This window comes from Eriocheir sinensis, chromosome 52 (assembly GCF_024679095.1).
Source record: "Eriocheir sinensis breed Jianghai 21 chromosome 52, ASM2467909v1, whole genome shotgun sequence".
In the NCBI taxonomy this organism is placed as follows: domain Eukaryota; kingdom Metazoa; phylum Arthropoda; class Malacostraca; order Decapoda; family Varunidae; genus Eriocheir; species Eriocheir sinensis.
Window position 1 is genome coordinate 8,080,532 of NC_066560.1, and position 27,473 is coordinate 8,108,004.

The 27,473-nt window shown below is 45.1% G+C and overlaps 1 protein-coding gene across 3 annotated transcripts in view; it reads left to right on the plus strand.

Annotated features, from left to right (window-relative positions):
- Nucleotides 1-27,473, plus strand: part of LOC126983025 (ALK tyrosine kinase receptor-like) — a 294,044-nt gene that overhangs the window by 207,258 nt on the left and 59,313 nt on the right. For all 3 annotated transcript variants that reach the window (XM_050835449.1, XM_050835446.1, XM_050835447.1), the window contains 2 exons: nt 11,485-11,583; nt 15,376-15,574. In XM_050835449.1, coding sequence (XP_050691406.1) covers nt 11,485-11,583; nt 15,376-15,574 — 298 coding nt within the window. The remainder of the gene's footprint in view (nt 1-11,484; nt 11,584-15,375; nt 15,575-27,473) is intronic.

The window sequence follows — 27,473 nt, forward strand, 5'->3', positions numbered from 1 at the left end:
CCTTCACCCCTCTGTAACTCCCTTCACCTTCAGTATCTCTCTTCACCCCCTTCATTCCCTCTCCTCACCCCCTTTCCTCCTCTTTCCTTCCCTTTACCTCCCTTTCTCCCTTTCTCCCTTCCTCTCCTGTCTACACACTGACCGAGAAAGTGGGAGAATAGTTGTTTTGACATGCCCCCAGTGTTGTCTTTACCCGTCTCCCCCCCCCCCCCTCTCTCCCTCTCTCTCTCTCCCTCCCGGCCTCTCTCTCTCTCGCTCTCGCTCTCTCTCCCCCCTCGTATTTTTCTACATGTTTCTAGTGTTGAGTTCATGCATGGAAAGTTTGACTGCTGTTGCGGGGATGTCGTGCATGGTGTGTTTGTGTGTGTGTGTGTGTGTGTGTGTGTGTGTGTGTGTGTGTGTGTGTGTGTGTGTGTGTGTGTTTCTTTCGTATCAAACCTTTAAGATCATCATTTTGTCTATCTTTTCTTTCTTTATCTATTTCTTCTTTTATTCTCCTCGTCCATCTCCTCCTCTTCTTCGTTCATCCTCCTCTTTTTTTCCTCTTTTTCCTCCTTATCTTGTTCTAGGCATCGACCTTCTACCTCATCCTCTTTTCTTCATCTTCATTCTCCTCCTCCTCCTCCTCCTCCTCCTTCTCCTCCTCTTCCCCTTAATCCTAATCTTGGGCCTTCTAATCCTCTTATCTTGTTCTCATTCTCTTTTTAAGCCTACTTTGATCTTTATTCCTCCTTTTCCTTATTGTCTTTTTTTTCCCCCCGTTTCCTCGTGTCTTCTTTTTCTTTCCTCCTTCTGTCATTTTTGTGCTTTCTCCCTCCCTCTTCTTTTCCACCTCCTTTTCCTCCTCCTCCTCCTCGTCTTCGTTCTCCACCTTCACCGCTACCTTCTCCTCCTCCTCCTAACAACCACTTACCTCGAGAAGCACCTGGCGTTACCTTGAACACCTGTTTAAGTGGAGTGTGAGATCTGGAGGCACTGAATAGACTGGTAGCGAAGGAGATGAAGAAGAGGAGGAGGAGGAGGACGAGTAGTTAGTGGAAGCGGTCGAGGAGGGGGAGGACGAGCAGGAGGAGGAGGAGGAGGAGGACGGGGATCTAGTGGAAGCTGTGGATTAGTCGGAAGCGTTTCTTTGTGAGCATGGATTGCGTTAGCTGGGGTTTCTTTTGGCGAGGGAGCGAGGAAGGAAGGAGCTGGGTAATGGAGGCTGCCTGGATGAAGGGACTGAGTGGGTGATTGGATGGGAGGGAAAGTAGATGTGTGGTTAGATAACTGACTAACCGGACAAATGGATGGATGATTAGATGGATGACTGTATAGATTGATAGATACATGGCTGACTGACTGACTATTTGGGTGAATGGATGAATAGATTACTGGCTGATTGCCCGACTGGATAGATGGATGAATAAACGAGTGACTGGTTGAATAAATGGTTGAATATATGACTGACTGGCTGGAAGAGTGGATGACTGACTGACTGGCTGGGAGACTGGATGACTGACTGGCTGGAAGAGTGGATGACTGACTGACTGGCTGGGAGAGTGGATGACTGACTGGCTGGCTGGAAGAGTGGATGACTGACTGACTGGAAGAGTGGATGACTGACTGACTGGCTGTAAGAGTGGATGGCTGACTAACTGGAAGAGTGGATGACTGACTGACTGGCTGGGAGAGTGAACGACTGACTGACTTGACTGTTTCTGTACTAGGCAACCCTGAGAGGAGGAGCCCAAGGGAACGCCCACACAAGTCATGACTGAGGCGAGTTGATCGATCATGCCGGCAAGGACTTAGGAAGGATAGGGCAGCCGCGTGAGAGCTTACTCGTGGGGGGCCGTCGGGGGTGTAGGCGGCTAGTGAGAGAAGCAACGCGCCCCCCATTAGTTAGTTAGTTTTCCCTTCACTAAAAAATGATGCGTTGGTGACTATAGTGACCTAAACCTTGTGGTACTCTAGCGTCCGAACAATCAGTGGTAGAAATACAGAGTTGTTTTGTAATTTTTTCCTTTGTTTTCCCATCGGTCTCGGCCTCGCGACACAACACACCTGACACTGTCGCCCGCGGTGCCCAGGGAAGCTTCATGAATCATTGCTTCCCGACAGGTGCAATTTGATTAGACTCACCCACGCCGGAGCGCCGCGAGGGGTCGGCAGCCTCTTGGCGAGCGACGGGCGTCTCCCATTGGTTGACACGCGGTGACGTCAGCGTTGAGGCGACCAATAGCTGAGGCCCGATTTTGTCCCCTTGCCAGGACGTACCTTCGTGGAGTAATGGCTTCTTGAATATTAATGTGCCTCAAGAGAAGACTCCCTCCCTCCTCCTCCTCCTCCAGGCACCAGTCTAGCTCAGCTGCTGACGATGTTTGCAGAATTAATGGGAAGTGAGATTTTTTTTTCCTTTTCTTGGTCCTTATTTGCTTTTTTTTTTTTAGGTGGAACTGCGATTTGAGTCCGTTAGTTTGTATGTGAGTTTGTTTAGGAGTTGTTGTCCCCCGAGTGTGTGTGTGTGTGTGTGTGTGTGTGTGTGTGTGTGTGTGTCTGTTTCCATTCTTGTAATACATTCTTTTACTTGTTGCTCTTCCTCCTCCTCCTATTTCCTCTTATCTTATTGTTGCTGTTTCCTCCTCCTCCTCCTCCTCCTCCTCCTCCTTCTCCTCCTCCTCCTCTTCATCCTCCTTCTTATTCTTTCCATTTTACATCCTTCTGCTCCTTCTATTATCCGTCCTCCTCCTCCTCCTCCTCCTCCTCCTTTTTCCTCGTGTCCCCTGAGGCAGCAGCTTCCCCTGTCTGCTTACATCTCTGCAGCCACTCATGCATCTCTCTCTCTCTCTCTCTCTCTCTCTCTCTCTCTCTCTCTCTCTCTCTCTCTCTCTCTCTCTCTCTCTCTCTCTCTCTCTCTCTCTCTCTCTGTCTGATGCAATTATTATTTTTTTTTCGATTAACCCGTCAACTTTTTTTTCCTGTTCATTGTTACCTGGAATTGACAAAAAAAATAATACCTGCTTACTTACTACAATGAACAGGTAAAAAATGAATAATCAACGTTGTACACGGGAGGCTTTCGTTATAGGTTGGTTCGTTAATTCCGTGGGTGTTTACCTACTACGAAATGTACTGGTGTTCACTGGCCCGGTTCGCTGCTTCGTTGAATATCCCTGTTGTTGGTTGTTGCTGTTGTTGTTGGTGGTGGTGATGGTGGTGGTAGTGTTGTTGTTGTTGCTGTTGGTGGTGGTGGTGGTGGTGATGTGTGTGTTTGTTGAGGCATTAAAATCGCTTCTCCATTTGGTTTCCTTTGAATGAGTTAGTTTGTATAACGTTGATAACACACACACGCACACACGCACAGAGCCCCCCCCCCCCCCCACATAACATCAGCTATTCCCCCCCCCTCCCTCTCTTTCCTCCTTCTTTTCTGATAAATCCATACTTTTTTCCACCTCCTCTTCGAAAATACCATCCACATCCACCTCCATCCACTTCAGACTCCCTTCCACCCCCACCTTTCATCTTCCACATTCACTATTCACTGCTTTTATTCGTTTTTATTTCATCCATCATTTTTCTTTCTCTTCCTCTTCGTCTTCCAGTATTCCTCCCACTCCTCTTCTTACACTCTCTTCCATCTTCATCTTTCCCTCTTCTCCTCCTCCTCCTCCTCGTTCTTCATCTTCTCTCATTCTTCTCTCCTTTATTTTTTTTCTCCACCCTTGACCTTCATATCTCCTTCATATTGTCTTCCATTTCCTTTCTTCAGCTCTTCTTTATCTCTCCTCCAGTTTTTCCACTCCTCCTCCTCCTCCTCCTCCTCTAAGAATCTTTTACTCGTGAAGACAAAGATAATTCACTCAACAAATACAATGAAACTGATGAATCTCTCTCTCTCTCTCTCTCTCTCTCTCTCTCTCTCTCTCTCTCTCTCTCTCTCTCTCTCTCTCTCTCTCTCTCTCTCTCTCTCTCTCTCTCTCTCTCTCTCTCTCTCTTTTTCCTTGTTTGTTTTCTTCATTCCTTCCCTTCCCTCCTTCATTCTCTCGTTCTTACTTTCCTTCTTTTTTCCTTTCTTCCTCCCTTCTTTTTTATGATTCCTTTTCCCTTCGTCTTCCTTTCTTCCTTCCTGTCTCACCTGTTCCCTCTCCTCTTTCTCTCTCACTCTTTCTCTCCATTTTAATTTTTTTCTCCATTTTTCTTCCATACTAAACCTTTTCTATCCATCACCTTCCTACTCTCTCCCTTCTTACTCTCGCCAACTCTTTCTATTTCAATCTTTCAATCTTTCTTTATATCAATTTATCTATCTATCAATCTATCTATCGCATCAATTAATCTTTGCCTCTTCTTCCCTCTCGTCTTAGTCTTTGCCCACCATTAAAGCCTTTCACTTGGTTAGGTGTCAAGAGAGGATGAAGCAGAGAGAGAGAGAGAGAGAGAGAGAGAGAGAGAGAGGGAGAGGGAGAGGGAGAGAGGGATTTCAACCACGATTAGAGGGGGACACAAAGTAAATCGGGTTAGCAGTGTTTCTTGAAGTAGAGAGGAAGGTTAAAGGTATTAGGTGGGGATGAGGAAGAAGAATGTTAGGAGGAGAAGGAAAAAGAGAAGGAGCTAGGAGGAAGAAGAGGAGGAGCAGAGGAGGAGGAGGAGGAGGAGGAGTTTCTGACCTGGATATTATAAAGAACCAAAAAGTGAAATATAAACGAAGGGAAGGAAAAGCGAGGTAGATGTTTTTGAGAGAAATGTTACGACTGCGAAGGAAAATAAGACAGATAGATAGATAGACAGACAGACAGACAGACAAAAAAATCCACGACAGAGAGAAAAGAAGAAAAATCTCATGAGAAAAATAAATGGGTCGATGAACTGAGAGAAATGAAAAAATGAAATCAAGAGAGAGAAAAAAATAAAAAAAGAGGAAGGAGAAGAAGCAGAGAAAGACACAGAGAGAGAGAATAAGGGAAGATAGATATATAAATAGATAAACAGAAGATAGAAAAAAAGATGAAGGAAAGAGAAGAAGAAGAAAATGATACAGAGAGAATAAAGATAGTTGTATAGAAAGTCAGAGAGAGAGAGAGAGAGAGAGAGAGAGAGAGAGAGAGAGACAGAGAGACAGAGAAACTGTAAACCAACCCAATCTGTTTGTTTCCATCGCCGTGAATAAAAACAAAATGAAAAAATGTGAAAGAAGAAAAAAACAAAATAAAACACGACTGAATAAAATAGAAGGAAGCGAATACAGGAAATGACGCGTATGTTTCCTTGATGGTCCAGTGCTTCTCGTGGGAGGAAAGTTGTGGAGGAAGAGGAGGAGGAGGAGGAGGAGGGAGGGCTTAGGAGTCCAAACGAGAGAAGCAAAGGTGAAAGGAGAGGACCGAAGGGAGAAAGAAAAGATCAGGTAGTGGACGAGAGGAGAGAGAGAGAGAGAGAGAGAGAGAGAGAGATGAAAAGAAGAAAACCGCAGAAGATACCAGATAGGAGGAAGATAAAGAGAGGAAGACTGACAGAGAGGAAGATAAGAAGAGAGACGAGATGAAAGAAGGAATAGAAGAGAAAGAGGAAATGGAGATGAAAGATGATAAGACAACACAAAAAAAAGAGAAAAAAAGAATAGATAAAAAGAGGAAGAAGAGAGGAGGAAAGACGACAACATCACAGGAAAAGGAGGTGAAGGATGGGAAAGATACGTGACAAGAGGAGTAAGAGAAGGAATAAGAGGGATGTAAGAGGAGAGGGATGGAGTGGGAGTGCCTGGGGATTAGGAAGTGAGAGGGAAGAGCATTGACACGGAAGGGAGATGGGAGATGACAAACTGACCTATATGAGAGAGAAAGGGAGAAGGGGAGAAGGAAAGGAGTGGATGGGAGAGGGAAGGAGTGGATGGGAGAGGGAAGAAGTGGATGAGAGAGGGTAAGGATGGATGGGAGAGGGAAGGAGTGGATGAGAGAGGGTAAGGATGGATGGGAGAGGGGAAGGAGTGGATGGGAGAGGGAAGAATATGGGGAGGATTTTGCAAAGACGATAATAGCAAATAGATGATGATGATGATGATAATAATAATAAGAGGAAGAAGAAGAAGAAGAAAAAAAAAAATAAGGAATGAAAAAAATATAATAAAAAACAAAGAAAAAAGAAAGGAAAAGAAAGAGAAAAAAAGAGAAGAAAAAAACAAAGAAGGGGAATGAAAAGATTAATAAAGGAAAACTAGAAATAAATTACCACTTTGGAGATAGTTAAGTAAATACAGAGGAAAGAAAAGAAAAAAAGGAAGAAAGTAAACTAGAAAGAAAGAAAGCAAGAAAGGCAAAGAGGAAAAGAGAATGAAAAAGGAAAGAAAGGAAATAGGAATGACCAGACTAAGAAATGTGTGTGTGTGTGTGTGTGTGTGTGTGTGTGTGTGTGTGTGTGTGTGTGTGTGTGTGTGTGTGTGTGTGTTTAGCTACCCAAACTTCCTCCTGCATCCTAAACTTTTTAAATTGACTCATTATAACGAACTCAGCCGCTTGCACAGACCCCCCTCCTCTCCCCCGCCCCCCTTCACCCCCCTAAAAAAAAGAGGAAAGGAAAATTAAGAAAAAGAGAAAAGAATGAAAAGAATGGGTGATATTTTTGTCCTAGGTTTTCCGACGCAGCAAAACAACACAGCGTCGAGAAAGTAAAATCCATATCCCTTCCATTTCCCTTCCATCCCTAATCTCCCTTCCCTCAGCCTCCCTCCTCTTCCTTTTCCTTCCCAGTACCTTTCCCTTCCCGATCACCCCTCCCTCCCCTATCACCCCTTCCCTTTCCTCCCTAATCTCCCTTCCATTTCTTCCTTTTCTTCCCTCCTCCACATACCATCCACCCCATAACCCTCAGCCTCCCTCCTCTTCCTTTTCCTTACCTGTCCCTTTCCCTTCCCCATCACCCCTTCCCTTCCCTCCTTTTTCTCCCTTCCCTCCCTTCCCTTCCTTCCCTAAAGGGATGGAAAGGAAACGGAAAACAAAGGTAGGAAAGGGAAGGGAAGGAATAGGAATGAAAGGGAAGCGAGAGAAAGAAAGGAAAGGAAGGAAAGTTAAAGGGAAGGAAACAAAAGGGAAAGAAAAGGCAGGGACTGCAAGGGAAAGGAAAGGAAGGGAAAAGAGAGAAAGAAAGGAAAGGAAAGAAAGGGAAGAGAAACGATCAGGAGGAAAGGGAAGGAAAAGGAGCAGGAATAGAATAATAGGAAATGCAGGAAAGGGGACAGTAAAGGGAGAATAGAAAGAAAAGGAAAGCAAAATGAAAGAAAAAGAAGAATACAGAAAAATGAACAGGAGGAAAAGAAAAAAATATCAATGTCAATATGGGAAGGTAGAAGAGGGACGTAGAAAGGAGAGGAAAGGGAAGGGAAAAGAGCAAGGATTTTTTTCTCCTCTTCTTCGTCCTTTTTTCAAGTCGTCGTGGTGTCATTTTTTTCCCTTTTTTTCCCTCCTCTCTTTTTCTCTATGTCTTCCGGAAATGAGGTGTCGAGAGCCAGGTAACACGTACGAGACATGTTTCCTTCCCTTTACTTGTCGCCTCCCCTCTCCCTTCACTTCCCTTCCCTCCCTAATCTCCCTTCCCTTTCCCTTCCCTCCCTTTCCTTTCCCTCTTTCACACACCTTCCACTCCCTTACCCACTGTCTCCCTCTTCTTCCTTTCCCTCCCCTCCCCCTCCATTTCCCTTCCCTCCCTAATCTCCCTTCCCTTTCCCTCCCCTCCCTTTCCTTTCCCTCTTTCACGCACCTTCCTCTCCCTTACCCACTGCCTCCCTCCCCTCCTCTCCCCTTCCTTTCCTTTCCCTTACCTGTCCCCTCCCCTCCCCCTCCACTTCCCTTCCCTCCCTAATCTCCCTTCCCTTTCCCTTCCCTCCCTTTCCTTTCCCTCTTCCACTCCTTTACCCTCAGCCTCCCTCCCCCTCCTCTCCTTCCCCTCCCCTCCTCTCCCCTTCCTTTACTTTCCCTTACCTGTCCCCTCCCCTCCCCCTCCACTTCCCTTTCCTCTCCCCTTTTCTTCCCTCTTCCACACACCATCCACCCCATAGCCCTCAGCCTCCTTCCCTTCCTTTCCTTTACTTGTCCCCTTCCCTTCCCCATCACCCTTCCCTCCCTTATCACCCCTACCCTTTCCTCCCTTATCTCCTGTCCCTTCCCTCCTTTTCCTTTCCCTCTTTCATATACCATCCACTCCCTTCCCCTCTGTCTCCCTCCCCTTCCTTTCCCTTACCTGTCAACTCCCCTCCCCCATCACCCCTTCCATTCCCTCCCCTTCCCATCACATACCATCCACCCCAAATCCCTTCAGCTATCCTCCCCTCCCTTTCCTTCTCCCACCTTTCCTTCTCCTTCCCCGCACTTTCCCGTCTCTTCCCTTCCATCTACTCTCCCCTCCCCCCTTCCATTCCTAGTGTGCTCCCCCTCCCTAAACTCCCTCTATCTCCCTTCTTACTCCCCTCCCTTCCCTTCGTCACCCTCATATATCTCCTCTTCATACACCGCCCCCCCTTCCACCTCCTCCTCCTCCTCCTCCTTCACCTCCTTCACCTTCATTCCTCCTCCTCCTCCTCTGCTTCCTCTTCAATATCTTTTTTTTTATATCTTTTTGATCCACCAGCATTTTTTTCCTTTTTTTTCACATATCCTGACATCCTTCCTCTCTCTCTCTCTCTCTCTCTCTCTCTCTCTCTCTCTCTCTCTCTCTCTCTCTCTCTCTCTCTCTCTCTCTCTCTCTCTCTCTCTCTATCTCTCTCTCTCTCTCTCTCTCTCTCTCTCTCTCTCTCTCTCTCTCTCTCTCTCTCTCTCTCTCTCTCTCTCTCTCTCTCTCTCTCTCTCTCTCTCTCTCTCTCTCTCTCTCTCTCTCTCTCTCTCTCCGTATATGTACTCTTTTCCTCCTTTCCCTCCTCCTCCTCCTCCTCCTCCTCCTCTTCCTCCTCCTCCTGACCTTTTCGTTGCATCCTCCCAGCCCTAACTTTCCTCCCTCCTTCCCTTTTATGTTTTTTTTCTTCTTTTTTTACCTCCTGTTCCCTCCACAATTCCCTCTCTCTTTTTTTTCTTCTCAATCCAATTTATATTTATTTTTAGATTTTTGAATTGTGATATTTTTCTCTCAGATATTTTTCTTTTCTTTTTTTCCTTTAATTTTCATGATTGTTTTCCCTTCCGGTTCCTCGTGTTTGTCTCCAATTTTCCTTGATTTTCCTTCTTTTTTTTTGCTCTGGTTTCCATTTCCTCCTTTTTGTTCATTTTTCTTTCATTCTTTCTTTTCTTTCAACTCCTTTCATCTCTCTCTCTCTCTCTCTCTCTCTCTCTCTCTCTCTCTCTCTCTCTCTCTCTCTCTCTCTCTCTCTCTCTCTCTCTCTCTCTCTCTCTCTCTCTCTCTCTCTCTCTCTCTCTCTCTCTCTCTCTCTCGCTCTCAATTTTTCTCCCTCTTCTCTTTCCTTCCACTTATTTTCTCAATCTCCTCTCATTCTTTCCTCCAATCTCTTCCATTTTGCATCCTCCTCCTCCTCCTCCTCCTCCTCCTCCTCCTCCTCCCTTTCCCTCTCTCTCTCTCCTCTGATCTCTCGTTTTCTCCACTTTCTTTTCTCTCTTTTTTATTTATTTTCTTTTCGTTTCCATTTTCAATACTTCGTCCTTTTTTTTCTCTATTTATTTTTAATTCTCGTTCTGTCCCTCTTTCTATCCTTTCCTCTTTTTCCCCTTTTCTCTGTTTCTTCTCTCTCTGTATCTCCTGGTTTCTCCTGTTTCTCTCTCCCTTATTTATCTTTTCTTCTTCTTGCTTTCTCTTCATTTTCTCTTCCTGGTATTCTTCCTTTTTCCCTCCTTGTCCATTCTTCCCTTTTAGCTTTTATGCCTTCTTTCCTTCCTCTTTCTCTCTTTCTCTCCTTCATTTTCCTTGGTCTCTCTCTCTCTCTCTCTCTCTCTCTCTCTCTCTCTCTCTCTCTCTCTCTCTCTCTCTCTCTCTCTCTCTCTCTCTCTCTCTCTCTCTCTCTCTCTCTCTCTCTCTCTCTCTCTCTCTCTCTCTCTCTCTCTCTCTCTCTCTCTCTCTCTCTCTCTCTCTCTCTCTCTCTCTCTCTCTCTCTCTCTCTCTCTCGCTCACTCTCTCTCCCCTCCTCCTCCTCCTCCTCCTCCTCCCCATTCACAATAGCATAGTTCCGCCTTTTCGCAATGTCTCCTAATCCTTTCGGTCTAGCGAAGTCCTGTACAGATATTGCCTCCGTGAATACCTGTAAAGAGGGATGGAGAAAAGAGGGAGGGAAGGAAGGAGGGACAGAGGGAGGGAGGGAGAGAGGAAGGGAGGAGGGAAGGACGGAAGGGAGGAAGGAAGGGAAGGAAGGAGGGACAGAGGGAGGGAGGGAGACAGGAAGGGAGACAGGAAGGGAGGAGGGAAGGAAGGAATGGAGAGAAGAACGGGATTTGGAGGTAGATAAGGAGGAGAAAGAAAGAAAGAAAGAAAGGAAAGAAGAAAAAAATGGAGCGGGATGGGAAGAAAGAGAAGAAAGAAGGAAATACAGAAAGAAAAGACAAAGGAAGAAAGAGAAAGAAAGATACAGAGAAACAAAGAAACAAACAAGCAAATAAACAAAGAAACAAAAAAAATGAAGAGAAATGATGCAAGAATGAATGAAAGGGAGAAAGAAAGAGACGAATGAGAGAGGGCATGAAAGGAATGAAGTGATAAATGAAGGGAGAAGAAGTGAATGAAAGAAAATCAAATAACAGAGAGGAAGAAGGAAAAAGTTGGAGATAAAGAAGAAGACAAGGAGAACTGGAAGGAGGGAAGAAAAGAATGAAGGGAGAAGAAGTGAATGAATGAAAGAAAATGACGGAGAGGAAGAAGGAAAAAAGAAAGAGATAAAGAAAGAAAACAAGGAGAACTGGAAGGAGGGAAGGAAAGAATGAAGGTAAAGAGAAACGAGAAAAAGAGAAAGATAGAAAGGAATAAGAGATAAAGAATTGAAAGAGAATGATGAGAAAAATAAGAAATGAGAAGAGAAAAAAATACACACTTGCTTGAATGGAATACCTGGAGAGAGAGAGAGAGAGAGGGGAAAGAATCTAATAACACTCCTTTTGTTGTCCTTACCTCCCCTTCCCTTTCTCTCCCTCTCCCTCTCTCTCCCTCCCTCTCTCTTCCTCCCTTTTCATTTTCCTTCTTTCCCACGCCTTTTCCCTCCTGTTCACCTCTCCCACGCACACCTTTCTCTCCCTTCTTTCCTCCATGTCTCTCTCTCTCACCTCTCTCCCTCTCATCTCTCTTGTCTCTTATCTATTATATTTTTTCTCTCCCTTACACCTTTCTTCTCTCCATCTCACCTATCTTCTTCTCTCCCTTACCTGTCTTTTTCTCTCCCTCCCTCCTTCCCTCCGTCTCATCTGTTACCTCCTCCCTATCCCTCACACCTTTCTTTTTCTCTCCCTCTCATCTGTCTTCTCTCCCTCCCCCTCACACCTGTTTTCTTCTCCCTCCCGCTCACACCTGTCTTCTTCTCCTCCACAGCCGGTCGAGGGGTTAAGGTGGAACAGACCATCTACATCGCTGCCATCATCCTCGTCATCATCGTCGTGGCCTCCGTCTCCGCTACGTCCATCTTCTGTTGTGAGTACCCATCTTCTTCTTGTGGGCCGCCTATGTTGTTGTTGTTTTTTGTTATTTTCCCTTCTTTCCTTTATGCTGTATTTTTTTTTCGCCTTGGTGTTTGTTTGTTTTTTTCGTTTATTATGTTTTCTTTATCTTCATTTGGGTAAGAAAAACAGGTGCTCGATGTTCGTCACTTGAGGAAATGTTTAAAATTCCTGTAATGAAGCAAGCGGTGAAGTATATGAATGGTGTAAGTCATCCCCTCCATGCAAGCTATACTGTTGTGAGGTCTGGCAGGGGACCGTTACTCCCTATGACTACAAGAAATAGGTACAGGGATTCATTTATACCAGAACGTTTTATAACCATTTAAGAGCAGCGAGTAGCGGGCTTTTTTTTATTATTTTTGCCTTTCTGTTGTGCCCTTGAGCTGTCTCCTTTGTTGTAAAAAAAAAAAATATGTATCATCGCGGAAACAGAAAACACTGACCACTTGATAATTATTGGATATTGGTTACTAGAATTTTTTTTTACTACTTTAATTGATTTTAGGTTTTATATATTTTTTAGATTTGGTTGTTATTGCTCTTAGGTTGATTTCTTCCTATATTTTGTTGTACCCTTGAGTCACATCTGTGCTTCCTTCTTTTACTTCCTCTTTGAGCACACGACAAGAAGAAATTCTGGCTGTATTTGTATTTAATTGGACAGTAAATGTTATCTTATCTTATCCTTACTGTCTTCCCTCGTTTCTTCCCTCCCTTCCTCATTCCACTCCTTCTTCCCTTCCGTGTTATTCTTTCCCTTCCCTTCCCTCCCCTTTCCTTCCTTTCCTTCCCTTCCCTCCCCTTCCCTTCCTTTTCTTCTCTTCCCCTTCCCTTATCTTACCTTACTTTACCTAACCTTCCCTTCCCTTCCTTTCATTTTCATTTTCCTTTCCTTCTCTTCCCTCCCTTTCCCTTCTCTTCCCTTCCCTTCCTTTCCTCCACATTCCTTCCTTCCCCCTCCTTCCCCTTCCCTTCCCTCCCCTTCCTTTCCCTCCCCTTCCTTTCCCCTCCCTTCCCTTCCCTCCCATTCCTTTCCCTTTCTTTCCCTTCCCTTCCCTCCCCTCCCCCTCCCTTCCCTTCCATCCCTTTCCCTACCCTTCCCATCCCTTCCTTTCTCTTCTTTGGGCCTTGAGAGTGAACGTAAAGCGGCTCATCAAAGCAGGAATGGTGGTGATTGTGGTGGTGATAGTGGTGGTTGTCGTGGTGATGGTGATGGTGATGGTGGTGATGGGAGGAGAAAGGAGAAGAGACGAGAGGAGCTGACTTTGATGTGAGTGTGTGTGTCTGTGTGTGTGTGTGTGTGTGTGTGTGTGTGTGTGTGTGTGTGTGTGTGTGTGTGTGTGTGTGTGTGTGTGTGTGTGTGTGTGTGTGTGTGTGTGTGTGTGTGTGTGTGTGTGTGTGTGTGTGTGTGTGTGTGTGTGTGTGTGTGTGTGTCTGTGTGTGTGTGTGTGTGTGTGTGTGTGTGTGTGTGTGTGTGTGTGTGTGTGTGTGTGTGTGTGTGTGTGTGTGTGTGTGTGTGTGTGTGTGTGTGTGTGTGTGTGTGTGTGTGTGTGTGTGTGTGTGTGTGTGTGTGTGTGTGTGTGTGTGTGTGTGTGTCTGTGTGTGTGTGTGTGTGTGTGTGTGTGTGTGTGTGTGTGTCTGTGTGTGTGTGTGTGTGTGTGTGTGTGTGTGTGTGTGTGTTGGGTAAGGGAGGACCCCCCGTTTTCCCCTCCTCCCTCTTCCCCTCCCTCCACTTTCACATATACCCCTTTCCGAACGTGCTTAAGAGGAAGACTTCAAGGCAGGTTTGAGCGCCCGAAGTGTTAGAACGACCCACTTAGCAACGGGCGGTGGTGGTGGTGGAGGTGATGATGGTGGTGATGATGGTGGTAAGGTGTGACGATGGTGCTGGTGGTGACTTAAGTTTACAGAGAAGGTTACCATCATTTTTCGGGGTTCCTTTTTTTCCTCTTGCTTTTTTTTATTTTTTTTAAAGCAAGGGAGACAACTCAAGGGCACTAAAACAAAGTAGCAACAAAACACCCCGCCAAGCGCTGCTCTAACAAAAAAAAAACAGAACCAGAGGCCTAAAGAGAGGTCAATTTGAGTTTACCAGCAGAAGGGATGAAAGAATGGAGATGCTGGTTAACTCTTGCATAGGGGATTTGGACAGTATAGGGGTGAGCAAGAGTGGAAAGTCGAGTGCAGTGGGGCCGCGGGAGGGGGGAGGCAAGTAGTTAGCAAGTTCAGCAGAGCAGTCAGAATGAAAATATCGGTAGAGGATAGAAACAGATGCAACATGGCGGCGGAATTGAAAAGGATGGGAGGTCTTTTCTCTACCCCTCTACATTCCTTCATTTTCTTTCCTTCATTTCCTCTGCATTCCTCCACTTCTTGCCTCCTGTCCCTCTACATTCCTTCATCTTTCCTTCATTTTCTCTGCATTCCTCCACTTCTTGCATCCTGTCCCTCTACATTCCTTCATCTTTCCTTCATTTTCTCTGCATTCCTCCACTTCTTGCCTCCTGTCCCTCTACATTCCTCCCTTTCTTATTCCTCCTCTTCTCTACATTCTTCCCTCTTCTCTCCTTCTCTTTTTACCTCTCTCTCTCTCACCTCACCTTTACTCTCTCTCTCCCTCACAGCACGCCACTTCCTCTCCCTCCCTTCCTTTGTATCTCCCTTTTATCCCGTCTTCTCCCTCTCTTACTGCTCCTTTACTCTCCCTTCCTGTCTATCAATACGCCTCTTGCCTTCTTTTACCTTTCTCTCCCTTATTTTTCTCATTATTTTTCCCTCCCTTTCACAGCATCTTTTTACCCTCCCTTCCTCCCTATCAACGGACCTCTTACTTTCCTTCCTTTTTCTGTATTGCTAACCCTCGTCTCCCTTTTTCTCCCTACCTTATTTTCTTCTTTCCTCTCTCTCCCTATCAGTGCACTTTTTTCCTTCTTCCCTTTTTCTGTGTTTCCTTGAGCTATCTCCCTTCTTTTCCTTGCCATGTTTTCTTCCTTTCTCTTACCGCACCTTTTTTTCTTTCTCCCTTTCTTCCTTCTTCCTTCTTTATTCCCTGTTTTATCTCCCATTTTTTCCCTCCCTGTGACCTGATCTTTTTTTCTCCCTCGCCTTCCTTTTTCTTTTGTATTAGTCATCATTATCTCCCTTTTTTTCATACGTTTTCCTTTCCTCCCTCCTACCAAGCCTTTTATTTTCTCTCTCTCACCTTTTTTTCTTCTATATTACTCGTCATTCTCTCCCTTCTATTATCTTACCTTCTCTCTCCTTCTCTCCCTCTCACCAAACCTTTTTCCTTCTCTTTCTCTCCCTCACCTCCCTTCTAACTTCATCCTCTCCTTCCTCTAATCTTTTTCTCTCCCTCACTCTCACCAAATAGTTTTCCTTCTCTCCCTCACCTCCTTTCCTTATTTCTTCATCCTCTCCCTTCTCTAATCCTTTTCTCTCCCTCCCTCTCATCAAACAGTTTTCTTTCTCTTTCTCTCCCTGACCGTCCTTCTTTTTTTATCCTCTCCCTTCTTTGTCTTACCTTTTCTCTCTCCCTCTCTATCTCACCAATCCTTTTTCCTTCTCTCTCTCTCCCTCACCGTCCTTCTTTTTTTATCCTCTCCCTTCTTTATCTTACCTTTTCTCTCTCCCTCTCTATCTCACCAATCATTTTTCTCTCTCTCCCTCACCTTCTTCTTCTTCTTCTGTCTTGTTTATCATCGTCTCCCTTTTATCTCCCTCCCTCTCACCATCCCTTTTTTTTCTCTCTCTCTCCCTCCAGACAATCGGTACCAGCGCAAGAAATTCGACCTGGCCCAGCGGCGGAAGAGATTCGAGCGTGGCCCTGACGTCCAGCTGAACACACTTCGAGTCCCGGGCGGCATGGTGACGGAATACAACCCCAATTACGAGTTCGGAGGCGGCACGTACACGATCAAGGACCTCAAGGACATCCCCCGTATGAACCTCACCCTCGTCAAGTGAGTACCTGTGGGTTTTGGGGGGTTGGGAGGTTGTTAAGGTCGAGGCAGGTTGAGAAGGATTGTTTGGGGATGGTTAAAGTTGGGAAGGGATGGAAAAGGTTGTATTTGGGGTTGGGAGGAGTTGTTTTGGGTTGGTTGGGGTTGGGGAAGGTTGTATTTGGGATTGGGAGGGGTTGTTTTGGGTTGGTTGGGGTTGGGGAAGGTTGTATTTGGGATTGGGAGGGGTTGTTTTGGGTTTGTTTGGGTTGGGAAAGGTTGAAAAAGGTTGTCTGGGGTTGTGTGAGTGGGGTGGGGTTAGGTGTGGTTGTGTGGTAGTGGGTGGGGTTGGGGGTATGTGGGGGGTTGTTCTTGTTGGTTATTGAGTTGGTTTTGGTGGTATTTCTTCGGCGGGGTTGTTGGGTGGATAGCCTCAGGGGTTGTTTGGGGTTATTGTTAAATCCTGGTTGTCGTGGGTGTAATTGGTGGGGTTGGATGTTTGGTTGAGGGGGGGTAGGTTGTGAGGTTAAATATGGGACTTTTTTGTGAGGTTTGGTTGTGTGGTTGAAAATAAGTCGTTGGGTGAGGATTGAGGTTGAATGCGAGAATGTGTGGGGTGGTCTTTGGGTCTGGTGAGGTTGGAGGTGGGGTTGAAATTGAGGCGTTGGAAAGGGTTGACGGGGATTGGTTTCGTGAGGTTGAATGTAAGAATTTCTCTCTCTCTCTCTCTCTCTCTCTCTCTCTCTCTCTCTCTCTCTCTCTCTCTCTCTCTCTCTCTCTCTCTCTCTCTCTCTCTCTCTCTCTCTCTCTCTCTCTCTCTCTCTCTCTCTCTCTCTCTCTCTCTCGCACACCTGTCCAGCCTGATGTAAGAAAGTCAGGTGATCAATCCCCTCTCATCCCCTCCTAATTGCCTTTGTACAGGTGAGACAAGAGGGAAATACCTGTCTGAGCCTCCTGCCTTTTTTTATATACATTTTTTGACCTACCGATAAAAATAAAATACGGGGAGATAGGCTTTTTTATCTCTCTCTCTCCCTCTCTGTCTTTCTCTATCTATCTATAATCTGTCTATCTTCCTATCTCTCTCTATGTTATTACCACTGGTGTGTTTATAGAAGGGAGAAGAGAAGAGTCCCTCCATCAATAAGCCTTCTCTTCAACAACTCGGGGAAGGGAGAGAAAGGGAAAGAGAGAAGTGGGAAGAGAGGAATCCTGATGCCTTGAAAATAACGTTGAAATGAGCGGGGAAGGAAAATATTCTATAGGGCGAATGAAAAAAAAAATATCTTGTTTGTTCCGCGAATGTCGAGTTCTTGGTAACCTGAAGAGGAGAGAGAGAGAGTATTGGGAAAAGTGTGTTGGCAGTAAGGAGGAGAGTGAAAGAGAGAGAGAGAGAGAGTATTGGGAAAAGTGTGTTGGCAGTAAGGAGGAGGTGAAAGGAGAGAGAGAGAGAGTATTGGGAAAAGTGTTGGCAGTAAGGAGGAGAGTGAAGAGAGAGAGAGAGAGAGAGAGAGAGAGAGAGAGAGAATAAAATCTGTAACTGTGGTAGAGATGTAGACTTTTTTTTCTTTCTTTCTCTCTTCCCAGAACGAAACCATTCAACAAATATTTTCTCCTCTTTTTTTTTTTTCACATTTTTCAGTCTGTCCAGTTGCATTTAATTTCCACCCCTGCGGCGCTCTATCTTCATTTATCCACCCATTTACTCAATTCGTCGTAGTCAGTCTCTCTCTCTCTCTCTCTCTCTCTCTCTCTCTCTCTCTCTCTCTCTCTCTCTCTCTCTCTCTCTCTCTCTCTCTCTCTCTCTCTCTCTCTCCCTTCCTCCCCCCTTTTATTTTCCCTCCATATCTTCGAATTTATAAACTCTCTTTCTTTTAGTACAATTTTTTGCTACAGTGGATAATAAAGGAGTTTAATGAGAGAAATAACCTAGGCAACCACCACCACCACCACCACCATCACCACCACCACCACCACCACCACTTACTGCAGAAGGATGAACACGAAGTAAGAAAAGGAAGAGAGAAATTAAGATTGAAGAGTGGTAAAGAAATGAAAGATTGAGATAGACAGAGAGAAAGAGAGAGGATTGGCTGGAGAAGGGGAGACAGAGACAGAGAGAAAGAGAGAGATAGAGAATGAATGTAATAAACAGGAGAAGGATAAAGAGAGACAAAGGAGAGAAGAAAGGCGTTAAGGATTAGGAGGGAAGGAGGAGGGAAGAAAGGATGGAAGGGAGAAAGGAAAAAAAGGGAAACAATGACCTTAGAGTTTGTCCCTACGCCGCAGAGAGAGTTAGGCCTACCTCGCTCACCACAATCTTGCTCAGTCATCGCAATTACGCACCATCACGCCAGTCAGTCAGTCAGTTAGTCAGTAAGTCACCCGGTCAGTCAGTCAGTCAGTTAGTCAGTAAGTCACCCGGTCAGTCAGTCAGTCAGCACTTAGTCGGCCGGCCAAGTCAGTCAGCCAGTTAGGTTTTCAATCAATCAAGCAGTCAGTCAGTCAGTCAGTCAGTCAGTCATCCAGTCAGTCAGTCAGGATTTCAATCAGTCAACCAGTCAGTCAGTCAGTCAGTCAGTCATCCAGTCAGCCAGTCAGGATTTCGATCAATCAACCAGTCAGTCAGTCAGTCAGTCAGTCAGTTAGTACAAAGCTTCCAAGTCGCCAGCAGTCAACAGTAACCTTGGAAACAACCACCACAATCACCACAATCACCACCATCACCACCATCACCAACACCACTAATAACATCACCACCACCATCATCACCACCACCAGCACATCTAGCCCCACCATCACCACCACCACCACCACCACCACCGTTTGACGCCATGACCACCCAGCGATGTAAGGTTGTTCGCATCTCGTCCTTAAAGCTGTGCACACCAATCCTCCTCCCACACGCACCTCCTCCTCCTCCTCCTCCTCCTCCTCCTCCTCCTCCACTAGCATCCCGCCTCTTCTTCCTCCTCTTCCACCTCCTGCAGCATTCCTCGTCTGCTTCTTTCCCCACCAGCATCAGCATCTACCCTCCTCCTCCTCCTCCTCCTTCTCCTCCGACCCTTGCAAGAGTGAAATATTGCCTCGTTTTGTTCTTCTTCATCGTTTGTTTCTCCCCAAACCACCACCTCTTCCAACCCACGGAGGAGGAGGAGGAGGAGGAGGAGGAGGAGGAGGAGAGCTAAGAAGGCTTTTCCACGCCGCTAACACACACACAGTTTCCTTCAGAATTTACAAGTTTTATTCAAGAGATACATTTTTTTCTTTTTCTTTTTCCTTCTCTTTCATTTCGTAGTGTTTTTTTTTCTTTACCTCAAATTAGTGCGTCTGTTCCTTTTTTTTGTTGTTGTTGTTGTTCTCGATTTTTTTTTTTTTTCATTTTTGTTGTATTTTTTCTTTTCTCTCCTCCGTCGTAACAAAATTCTTTATTGAACGGCTTCTTTTTTTTTTTTCACTGAATTCAAGATCTTTGTATATAACCTCGAGAAGCATTTTTTTTTTCGTAAGAGAATTGTGTATTTCGATTTTTTTTTGTTTACTTCATGTTTATTCCATACATAACCCACTCTGTCCTCCTCCTCTCCCCTTTCTTCTCTTCCCTCCTTCCCCTCCTCTTTCTCCTTCATCCTTATCTTTCCTTCATTCTTCCTACTCGTCCTTCATTCTTTTCATTCTTACCTCCCTCCTCCTTTTAACTCCCTATTTTCTTTCTCCTCCTTCTCCTCGTCTATCTTTTTATTTTTTACCTTCCTCCTCCTTCTTCCCCTCCATCCTTATTCTTCCTCTATTTCTCCTTCTCCTCCTGCTTTATTCATATCTTCTTCCTACTCCTCCATCCTTATCCTTCTTCCATTCCTCCTCTTATTCCTCCACCTGCTTGTCCTCTTCCTCCTCCTCCTCCTCCTCATCATCATCATCATCATCCTTTGTTCTTCGCTCAACATTAATCTACAGTGAGGGAGATTCAAGGATTTTTTCTCTCCCTTTCTCACCCCCATTTTTTCTCTCTCTCCCTTTTTTTTCCCTCAAGGCGGTTCAAGGCGCTCCACACGTCTCAATCCTCCCTTTCCTTTAGTTTGTGTTCGGCCTCGTAAATTGTAGCTTACGGAAAATGATGACGATGATGATGATGATGACGATGATAATGACCTTTTGTGTGATCTATTACGGTGTTGTGTAAGCCTTTCCTTCTCTTTATATCTATCTATCTGTCTTTATCTATCTATCTATCTATGAAAAGGAGGGTATCAGGACACCTCTCCTCCCGAAATGGACCTATCTTTCGGCTACTCCTCTAACTCTTTTTTAGGAGCAGTGACCAGCGGGCTTTTTTTTCATATTTTTTTCCTTTTTTTATGTCCTTGAACTGACTCCTTTGCTGTTAAAAAAAAAATATGTCTATCTTATGTCCTGAATCTTTCTTGCCTGATCTATCTGTCTGTCTATCTGTCTATCACTCTGTCTGTTTCTCATCCCTCCATCTCGTCCGTCAGAGAAGAGGCTCAGGGCAAGGAAATGGTTCTTCTTCTTCGTCTTTTCTTCTTTGACCTCGACTTCGCTTCTTTTTCTTCTTCTTTTTCTTCGACTTCGCTTCCTTTTCCTCTTCCTCTTCTTTTTCGACTTCGACATCGTTTCTTCTTCATCTTTTTCGTCTTCATCTTCGTCTTCCTATTCTTCTTCTTCGTCTTCTTCATCATATTCTTCTTCTTCTTCTTCTTCTTCTTCTTCAACTTCGCTTCTTTTCTTCTTCTTCTTCTTCATCTTTATCCAATTCTTTATCTTCATCTTTCGCCTTCTTCCCTTCTTCATCCTCTTCTTCCTCTTTTTCTTCTTATTATTATTTTTCTTCTTTTCTTCTTCTTCTTCTTCTTCGACCTCTGCTACGATTTCGCTTCTTTTTCCTTCTCCTCGGTGTTGCCCCCCCACCTCTTTTTCTTCCTATTATTATTTTTCTTCTTTTCTTCTTATTCTTCTTCTTCTTCGACCTCGGCTACGATTTCTCTTGTTTTTCATTATCCTCGGTGTTCCCCCGTGTTACCTTCCTCCTGTTCCCTGTGGCGCCGAGGTTGTCTGGTGCTCAAACCTGGTGAAGAAGAAGAACCAGCCAGCTAACCTTCCCTCCCCCTGTCCCTCACCTTACTTTGCCTGACCTCACACGTTCCTACCCCTTCCGTTCCATTTTCCATTCACTTTTCTTGTACATTCCGTTTCCCTGACACTTTTCTTCCACTTACCACTTTCCCTCCTCTTTTCTTCCACTTTCCACTTTCCTTCCATTTTCCTTCCACTTTCATTTTTCTTTCCGTTTTCCTTCCACTTCCCTTCCACTTTTCTTTCATTTTTCTTCCACTTTCCTTATACCTTCCGTTTCCCTTCCACTTCCCTTCCACTTTTCTTTCATTTTTCTTCCACTTTCCACCATTCTCCCACTTCACTTCTATTTTCATTTCATTTCCCTGGTACTCTCCTTCCACTTTCATGAGGCTTTCCTTCCACTTACCACTTTCCCTCCTCTTTCCTTCCACTTTCCACTTTCCTTCCATTTTTCTCCCACCTGCCCTTCACCTTACCCTGGTTAAGCTCACTTCACTTTACCTGACCTTACCTGGCTTTACCTTGCTTTTCCAATCTTGCTCCCGCCTGCATTTTCCTTCCTCCTCCTCCTCCTCCTTCACTAACATCACTCCTATTCATCCTCCTCCTCTTCTGCCTACTTCTTCACCAACTCGAGTACCTCTCCTCTTCTTCTTCCTCCTCCTCCTCCTCCTCCTCCTCCTCTTCCTCCACTAACATCACTCCTATTCATCATCCTCTTCTTTCTTCTTCATCATTCCTCTTCTGTTTTCTTCTTCACCAACTCTAGTACCTCTCCTCTTCTTCCTCCTCCTCCTCCTCCTCCTCCTCCTCCATAGTCTCTTCTTCCTCCAGCAGCATTCTTTCACCTCATTTTTACCTCCCCTCACCTTTTTTTTCCCTACCTCACCTGTCCTTTACCTCCTTCCTTCTCACCTTACCTCCACTTCACCTCCACGTGACCTTATTTTGCCCTACCTCCTCCTCCTCCTCCTCCTCCTCCTTTTACAGTACCTCATCTCCACCTTACTCCTCTACTCTCTCCTTCCTCCTCCTCCTCCTCGTTCTTTTCTTTTCCTTTTCTTCTTCCTCCTCCTCCTCCTCCTGTTTCTTCCCCACCCAAAAGGTAGATGAATGAATAAATAAATAAATAAAAGTGATTGAAGGAAAAAATATATGTTCTACTTTTCATATTATTTTTCGTTTTCCTCCTCTTCCATTTTTCCTTCATTCAATTTTCTTATTTTTCTTTTTTCTTCCATCTTCGCTTTTCGTTTCTCGCCTCCTCTCATCCATCTTTCCTCCTCCTCCTCCTCCTCCTCCTCCGACTCCTCCGACTCCTCCTCCGACTCCGACTCCATTTCACTCCTTTTAGCCTTCCTCCATCTCATTTCTCCATTTTTCTTTTTCCTTCTTTATTCTCTATCTTCTTCATCCTTCATCTTTTCTTGCTTACCTCAACTGCGAGATATATTTTCTCTCCCTTCCTTCCTTCCTTCCTTCCTTCCTTCTTTCCTTCGTTCTTCATATCTTTCTTTCTTATTGACCCTTGACTGAATTCCTTCCCCCTCTTCTTCTCCTCCTCCTCCTCCTCCTCCTCCTCCTCCTCCTCCTCCTCCTCCTCCATCTCCTCCTTTAACTTTCCTTTCCCATTTATTCAAGTTCTTCCTAAAGCTCTCTCTTATCCTCTTATCATATTTCCTCCTCCTCCTCCTTCTCCTCCTTCCTCTTCTTCTTCCTCCTCCTCTTCCTCCTACACTATATCTTCCTTTTCCTCAATTATGACTTTTCTTCCTTAATCCTCATCCCTTATTCATCGTCCTCTGCTTCTTTATCATACGTTTCCTCCTCCTCTTCCTCCTCCTCTTCTTCCTCTTCCTCACACTTCTTATCATACCTCTAAATCCTCATTCTCCTATTCATGACCTTTTCCTTTGTATCCTCACTTTCTCTACAATCTACCACCCTCCTCCTCCCACGCCTCGACCTCCTCCGCCTTCTTCCTCTACTGTAGTTTCTCCTCCACGGTTCCCCGCCTCCCAACACTCACTGAAGCGCGCTGGAGGGGAAAAATATCCACACCTCTGACCCGCTACGTTCCGCCCAGGCAACCACGCGCGTGATGGCCCCGCGGAGGGAGGAACGTGGCGGGTGAAGGACGAAGGGAGGAAAGACACCTGATGGTTCTCTTGGGGCTGCAGAGACTGAAGGAGACGAAGAAGGAGGAGGAGGAGAGGGAGAATAGGGATTGTAGCTTAGTTTGAGGTGCTGTGGGCGAAAGAGAAGGAGGATCTGTCTTAACTTGCATTATATTGGTGAACTGGAGAGGTGCTGAAGGCGCTGACGAAGATACTGAAGGAGAAGGAAGGAAGAAGAGGAGGGGGAAGAATGGAGTTTGTGGTTAGCTTGAGGTGGCGTGGGTGGATGAAAAGGTGGATTTGTCTTAACTTATATTACGTAGGTGGAGGAAAGGAGAGGAGGATGAGGATGTGTGTGAGGTTGTGGATGGAGGAAGTGGAAGAGAGGGAGGAGGAGGAAGGGGGATGGTGAATGAAGAGAGATGAAGGATGAAATTTTGACTCAATCTTTTTCACCCACTCACTCACTCACTCACTCACTCACTCACCCTTTAATAATGTCCCCGCCCTACCTCTTAACTTTCCCCTCCCTTTCCCCTCCCTCTCCCCTCCCTTTCCCGTCCCTTTCATCTCCTTCCTCCGCATTTCCATAACTAAACATTCAATATTCTCCTCTTCCACTTTTCCTCTTATTTTTTTTATTCCGTTCTTTTCTATTTTTTTTCTTTTTCTTCTTCTTCTTCTTCTTCTTCTTCTTCTTCTTCTTCTAATTCTTCTTCTTGTCTTTATTATTATTATTATTATTATTATTATACATATTTTTCTTCCTCCTCCTCCTCCTCCTCCTCCTCCTCCTCCTCCTCCTCCTCCTCGCTGCCATCCTCGTCTTTCTCTTCCTCCATTTTCTTTACCTCATCATTCACGCTTTTTCACCCTCCTCCTCCTTCTCCTCCTCCTCCTGCTCTTCCTCCTCCTCCTCCTCCTCCTCCTCCTCCTCCTCCTCCTCCTCCACATTTCTATTGAGGCGGTCTGAAAACTCCACAAGATTTATTAGTTATGTGAGAGCGAGCGTTCGTGCGTGCGTGCGTTCGTGTGTTGGTGCGTCGTATAAATCGTCTTATAATGTGACCTGGGGCGAGAGAGAGAGAGAGAGAGAGAGAGAGAGAGAGAGAGAGGGTGGGGTGGGGGTGGTCCTCCAAGCGCCATTAATTAAGATTCGCTCCAATAGACACACACACACACACACACACACACACACACACACACACACACACACACACACACACACACACACACCTGTTTTGTTCAGAAAAGTTACGTAACACTTTTTATCTGTACGAGAGAGAGAGAGAGAGAGAGAGAGTAGGAAAAATGTGTCCTTTTTAAGCGGTTTAAAGTCTCTGGCGGTAGTCTCTGGAACTACATTTTTGCCTCCTCTTTCTCTACCTCTACTTTTTTTTCCTTCCTCCACCTCTTTCTTTTCTTCTTCCACCTCTTTTTCCACCTCTTTTTCTACCTGTCTCATTTTTCCTTCCTCCATCTCTTCTCTTTTCTTCTCCTACCTCCTCTTCTCTGCTTCTCTCTCTCTCTCTCTCTCTCTCTCTCTCTCTCTCTCTCTCTCTCTCTCTCTCTCTCTCTCTCTCTCTCTCTCTCTCTCTCTCTCTCTCTCTCTCTCTCTCTCTCTCTCTCTCTCTCTCTCTCTCTCTCTCTCTCTCTCTCTCTCTCTCTCTCTCTCTCTCTCTCACACGCACACACACATCAAATTCCTTCCAACAAAATGGAGTCCTCGCGTTTCTGTGTGTGTGCGTGTGTGTGTGTGTGTGTGTGTGGGTGTGTGTGCTTGTGTTTATGTGTGTGTGTAGTCGCTCGTATCTCCTGGTTATGAGTAAAACACCCACACACACACACACACACACACGTGTACATTCCCTCACTCACTCATTTATTTCCCTTCCTTTCCCTCTCTTTTTTCACCTAGAAGAGAGAGAGAGAGAGAGAGAGAGCTCAGGTGTACCGGATCTCTAATTAAGTGGGGTGTATACCTGTGGGAAGCTGCGCATTTCTTTTATTTACCTTGGTCTTTAATGAGGTCTTATGTGGAGAGAGAGAGGGGGAGAGGCTAAACCACTTTGAGATTACCACCACCACCGCTAACGTTGCCTCCTCCTCCTCCTCCTCCTCCTCCTCCTCCTCCCCTTCCCCTTCATCGCTTTGCTCTTACTCCATTTCCTGCGTCCCGGTGACTCTGTGTTGAGGAGGCATTTAGGAAAGGGGAGGGAAGGGGAAGGGATGAAGGGAAGGTGCTGGAATGGAAAGGAAGGGGAAAGGAAGGGGAAGGAGATAAGGTGAGTTGAATGGATGAAGTAATGAAGGGATGGGAGAATGGAAGAGGGTTGAAAGTGAAGGAATTGGAGTAGAAAGTAAAGAAGGGAAGAAGTGAGGTGATAGGAAGTGAAGGGAAGGGGACAGCAAAGGAAGGGAATGGAGAAGGGAGTGAAGGGGGAGGGAGAGTGGAAAAGGGTTATAAGGGAAGGGAAGAAGGCGAAGTGAAGGGAAAGGAAGTTGAAGTGATGGGAAGAAGAAAGGTAAAGATAGGAGAAGAAAGAGGAAGGGAGAGTGGAAGGGAGGAAGAAAGGAAGGGAAGAGGAAAGAAAGATGAAGGGAAGAATATAAAAGAACGGAAAAAAGATGAGAGGAGGGAAAAAGATGAAAAGAAGGGGAAAAATGAAGGGATGGGTAAAGTAGATGAAAAATGAAAGGAAAAGAAAAAAAGATGAAGGGAAGGGAAAAGATGATGGGAAGGAGAAAAAGATGAAGGAAAGGAAAAAAAGATGAAGGAAGGGAAGAAAAGATGAAGGGAAGGAAAAAAAGATGAAGGGAAGGGGAAAAAACGAAGATGGGAAGGAGAAAAAGATGAAGGGAAGGGGAAAAAACGAAGATGGGAAGGAGAAAAAGATGAAGGGAAGGGGAAAAAACGAAGATGGGAAGGAGAAAAAGATGAAGGGAAGGACAAAAAAAGATGAAGGGAAGGAAAAAAAGATGAAGGGAAGGAAAAAAAGATGAAGGGAAGGACAAAAAAAGATGAAGGGAAGGGAAAAAACGAAGATGGGAAGGAGAAAAAGATGAAGGGAAGGAAAAAAAGATGAAAGGGAAGTGAAAAACGAAGATGGGAAAAGAAAGATAAAGGGAAGGAGGTCAAGTGAAGGATAGGCAAAAAGCTGAAGGGGAGAAAAGAAAAATATAGCCAAGAGGAAAACAAAAGCGAGGGAAAGAAAGAGGAAAAGAAGTGGAGGCAAGAGATAATTAGTGGAGGAGAAGTAAGGAGCGTTTCTGGTTACTCTCTCTCCCTTTTCCTCCTTTCTCTATCTTCTTGAGTATCTTTTTTTCTTTCTTTCTTTCTTTCTTTTTCTTCCAGTTGTTTAGCCCTCGACTGTTTTTCATCCTCTACTTTAATGTTTCCTCTCTCCTTGCTTTTCTTCTTCCCCCTCCTCCTTCCTTCTCGTCCTCCTCCTCCTCCTTCTCCTCCTCCTCCTCCTCATCATCATCATTATACTTCTCTCCCTTTTCCTCTTCTTCCTCTTTTTTTGTGTGTAACTCCAACTTCTTTTTGTCAACATTGCTTATTACTGCAGATTATATCACTAATACCACTAATGAAGTTGACGATAATAAAAGAGAACAAGTAATAACAAGAACAACAATAGTAGTAGTAGTAGTAGTAGTAGTAGTAGTAGTAGTAGTAGTAGTAGTAGTAGTAGTAGTAGTAGTAATAAAAATAACAGTATCACTTCTACTATAACCACTTTGTCAATAATAGCAACAATAATAACAACAACAACCAGAATGATGAAAATAATTGCACTGTTAACCGTTTCATTACACTTTACACAACTAATTATTATACTCCTTTTCCTCTCTCCCTCCCCCTCTCTCTCCCTCCCTCCCTCCCTCCCCCCCAATCTCCATCACTCGGCACTCCCTCCCACACCTCGCCTTACCTCCGTTCTTAATTAAATAATTGGGTTATGTCCGCCCACACGAGGCCCTTTAATTAGAGAGAGAGAGAGAGAGAGAGAGAGAGAGAGAGAATGTTGGTTTGAGCATATATGTAAAAGTCATTTCATATACTCTCTCTCTCTCTCTCTCTCTCTCTCTCTCTCTCTCTCTCTCTCTCTCTCTCTCTCCTCTCCCCTCTCCCCCCTCTCGCTAAAGAGACACGTTCGCTACAGGTTTGAGCTACAGCCGTTTTGTCGCATTCCGCCGCCCCGTTGATATCAATTTGCCTTTAGTGAAGCAGCGTTTGGAAGCACTCTTTTATCCCTTTGTCACGTTCCAAAGCTGCCTGCACGCCCCCTCTGTATGTGTGTGGTGGGGTGGGGAGGAGGGAGGACGGAGGGGGGAAGTATGGATGGATGTGTGTGTGTGTGTGTGGGTGGAGGTGGGGAGAGTTATGTGTGTGTGTGTGTGTGTGTGTGTGTGTGTGTGTGTGTGTGTTACTAATTTTCCTAACACTCATGATTGCATTTATTTCTTTTCGTTTACTTCTTCCGGTTAATTTCGTTTTCTTTTCTTTTTTTTTGTCTTTTTCTTCTTCTTTCTTTGTTGTGGTTTTGTCTTTCTTCCTGTTGTTCTTCTCTTTCCTTTTCTGCCTTTTCTTTTCTTTATCTCCTCATCCTCCTCCTCCTCCTCTTACCACTCTTCCTTTCCCTCCTCCTCCTCCTCCTCTTCCTCCTCCTCCTCCTCCTCATGCTCTCTTATACCTCCTT